General features: G+C 60.6%; 1 protein-coding gene across 1 annotated transcript; it reads right to left on the bottom strand.

Moving 5' to 3' along the window:
- Positions 1–1,709: 1,709 nt before the first annotated feature.
- On the bottom strand, positions 1,710–2,730 carry LOC135228199 (basic proline-rich protein-like). The gene is made up of 2 exons (XM_064271929.1): positions 2,279–2,730; positions 1,710–2,214 (listed from the first exon to the last, which is right to left on the bottom strand). Exons 1-2 carry the CDS (start codon positions 2,728–2,730, stop codon positions 1,710–1,712), a joined length of 957 nt encoding a protein of 318 aa, XP_064127999.1.
- Between the last annotated feature and the right edge of the window lie 596 nt (positions 2,731–3,326).

Raw genomic sequence — 3,326 nt, 5'->3', positions numbered from 1 at the left:
AGCAAATACATGAAGAGTGGGCAGTGCCGGGCCAAGAGGTCACTGCTGAGAAGAGGAGCTCTAGAACAGCCAGGACCCAAAGGATGTCCAGGCCACAGCATGTCTCACTGCACTTGCCTGCCCCTCCTATCACTTCTAGCTTGGACATTAAGAACATGTTTGGTTCAGAGCATGGGATTCATTTAAGGAGCAACACTGCCCTCAAAAAAATGGGTAAGAACAGTTGGGATAATTAAACCCATTCTTTTTTTTTTAAATGCAGGAAAGAGAACCCCCTCCAGCCCACAAAGAAGCTGGGCCAGAATGTCAATGATGGTGCTATTCCACAAGATGCGAGCTACTCTGCTCCCCTGTGCTCCAGGGAGGGATGCTTCATTCCACCTGACCAGAGCTGCAGGCAATATCCCAATGCTAGGGATGCCAAATGGCTTACACCTCAAGTGCCTGGCTTTGAAACTCTTCTGGGATTGATTCATCATGCCTGCCAGGGCACTGGCGGGTCCACAGGTGATACCAGTGGTGAGTTCTTGCCCTTAGTCATTTCACTTTCTTTGTTCTGAACAAGCAACTTCTGAGTGAAGGCACTGGACCGCCAGATCAGAAGTCACCCCAATTAGCAGTGTCATTGGCAGTAGTGTGGCTCCTTGGGGATGCAATGAGTGAGTATCCGGTCATCTCCAGATGCAACCAGAGCAGGAAAGACGTAGAATCAAGCCTAAGCCATGGTTGCTGATCACGATCACCGGGCCAACTCAGGAACTCCCCCAGACAAGCCTCACTGGGTGCTATCCCTGCCCGGTGCCCCCATGCCACAGAGTTAAGTAGAGCTGACTGAGGGTTATGATGGCATTGTCATGTGTGCCCCATGTTACTGTAGGGATGTGGTTGGTACTCTCTGCCCAGCAGGGAAATGCTAAGATCAGACGCTGTCCTGTTGAGTGTGAGTCCAACACTCCAGGTAGGTGGAGGAAGGGGGCACCAGGATAAGACTTGGGAGGGGGCGGGGTGTAGCGCCTAGAGCCGTGGGGGTGCAATGAAGGAGGTTCCATGGCACAGCAGTGCCACGAGGACCTTGCAGGGTTGGCTGCGTCCAAGATATGAGCAGATTCAGAACTAGTAGGGGAGGGACCCGGTTAATTGAAGGGTTCGTTCCTGTTCTCTGAGACACTGAGCCCCCAGACTCTCTGAGCCAAGGGTGCACCCCCTCCCGCCCCTGCTGCGGGAACTCTGGGGGCAGTGAACGTGGGACAGCCTCCAGGCCCCTGGAACCAGAGGGACTGGATTTGAGCCCCATGACCCCAAGCAAGTGACAACCCCAAAGCTTCACTTCGCCTGTCTGTATGGGGATAGCCACAAAACTCCCCCTCCTGGGTAGTGTGAGGAATACAATTAGATGTCACAGGAAGGCGTAGTGCGTAGCTCCCAGCTGTGGCGCTGGGGAAGGATACCTGCGAACAGACGATGCTGACCGAGGCAACGCGGCGGGAGTCCGGCAAAGAGGCCCCGGGCCTGCCAGATCCAGATGGGGGGGGGCGCCAAAAGATCGGAGGAAATCTCGGAGGGCGGCCTGGAGGAGACAGCCCCGCGCCTCCAGTCGCGCCGCAGCGGGCCGGGCAGGTGCGCGGACCTCAACCCCTTCGCGAGGGGGACGGGCATCTTCTGGGACGGACACTTCGGGAGCCCAATGGCAAGCGGCCGTCTCCGCGCGCTCATCCAATCGGCGCTGGTTGTCGGATCGGGCCGGGGGTTGGGGCCAATGGGAAAATTTGCGATCGGGTGGGCGGGGCAGGAGGTCCGCGTAGCGGTCGCGGCTCTCTTTGCGCACAGGCCGAGCCAGGGGAGGGGAGGGGAGGGGAGGGCGGCCCGCGGGTAGCGCGCCGGGCCCGGTAAGGGCCGCCCCCGCGCCCGCCCGAGTTGCATCCCCGCCTGCACCCCGCGCGGCGCCCCAAGACGCTGCTCGGTGCGTGTCGAGGGCTCTGGGGCCGCCTCTCTGGCGAAGGGCCGAGCTGCGGGGCCTCCCACGTCGTTCTCAGGTAAGCTCGGACAGGGGCGGGGTCTGGAGCCGGGGGTTGGGGTCGGAGCGAGGGTGGCGGGGTTGGAGCCTGTGTGTTGTGGGGAACGCTTGGGGAGAACCCCGGGGCGGGAGGTCGGGGCCGGGCTCCCGAGTCAAGGCCTGGGCCCGGGGCGGGGCGGGAGTCGGGGCTGATCCGGGACCTGGAATTGAGGTCCGTGTGCAGACCCGGGGCAGGCCGGGGTAGGCTCCATCCCACCGCCCGACCAGCATCTCGCTCGCGCCGCGGTGCCCGACACCCCAGACCAGCGGGGGCGGGTCCCTTTGTGCACTGCCTCGGGGCTCTGACCTACCGGGCCAGGGCACCCCACACCGCGCGTCCCCGCCAAGTGCGGCCTTGCCGGGCTACCATTACCCCCTTGCGCGACGTGGGCTACCTGGGACTCCGGGGCTGGCATCCGCGGAAACTTTGCAGCCGCCCGAGGGGCGTCGGGGCCAGGGAACTTTCCTGGGGCGCCGCGCCGCCGGGACGGGCGGAGGCGCGGCCGAGTCCCGAGGCCATCTCTGTGCTGCTCCAGCAGCCTGTAGGGCCAGGGAGGGGACGCCGCCTGGCGCCTTGTCTGATTCCCCGACCTGGGCACCTCCCGCCGCCCCCGAGCCTTCTCAGTCGGGCCCCCGCCCAGCCTTGTGTCTTTCCGGCTCCCAGGGTGGAGGCGCATCCTTGGCACTAGGGTCGTACTCAGCCCCGGTGTGCTGAAAAGAGTAGCTCTGAGCAGGCGGTGTGGGAACCGGCCTTTTTAATTTAAATTATTGTGTTGGGTGCTTACAACATCTGTTCATAGCCCGTGTGTGATGTATCACAGTGGAAGTGGAATGCTGGGACTCGATCCACTTTCTCTTATACCCAGGCTTATTTAAAAACAAACACACAAAAAAGAAACACCCCAATAGTGTTCCAAACTTTAGGGTAGGCTATTGATGTTGACTTAACAACCTCAGGCAGTTATCACACATCCCTTCTCAGTGCCACCCTATCTCCTCAGCCTCAGGGTGCAGGACACCGGACAGGTCTTGATTCATAAACCCAGGGCTTGGTGTTAGTGCCTGTGGAGGAAAGCTCTGGGTAGGAGGACAGGCCAGGGGTCCACTGGGAGCCTTCACTCCCCTTTCCCCTACGGTCTTCTCTGCCTCTACTCCAGGAGCCTGTACATAGTCAGAGGGTAGAGTCAGCATTGCCACCTTTCTCTCATTGGCAACACTGGAGGTCTGGTTCCTCAACAGCAGATCTTCTCTGTCTTGTGCTCTGCTGTATCTT

This window comes from Loxodonta africana, chromosome 19 (assembly GCF_030014295.1).
Source record: "Loxodonta africana isolate mLoxAfr1 chromosome 19, mLoxAfr1.hap2, whole genome shotgun sequence".
NCBI lineage: Eukaryota > Metazoa > Chordata > Mammalia > Proboscidea > Elephantidae > Loxodonta > Loxodonta africana.
Note: the sequence above shows the minus strand (reverse complement) of the source record. Positions and strands in the feature narration are given on the sequence as shown.

Bases quoted from the DNA above. Each gene is read 5' to 3' on its own strand.
- LOC135228199 (XM_064271929.1), bottom strand. From the start codon at position 2,730: ATGCGCCTCCACCCTGGGAGCCGGAAAGACACAAGGCTGGGCGGGGGC. The intron at 2,215-2,278 runs GTCGGGCGGTGG...CCTCAATTCCAG, and splicing joins GCGGCGCGAGCGAGATGCTG to GTCCCGGATCAGCCCCGACT.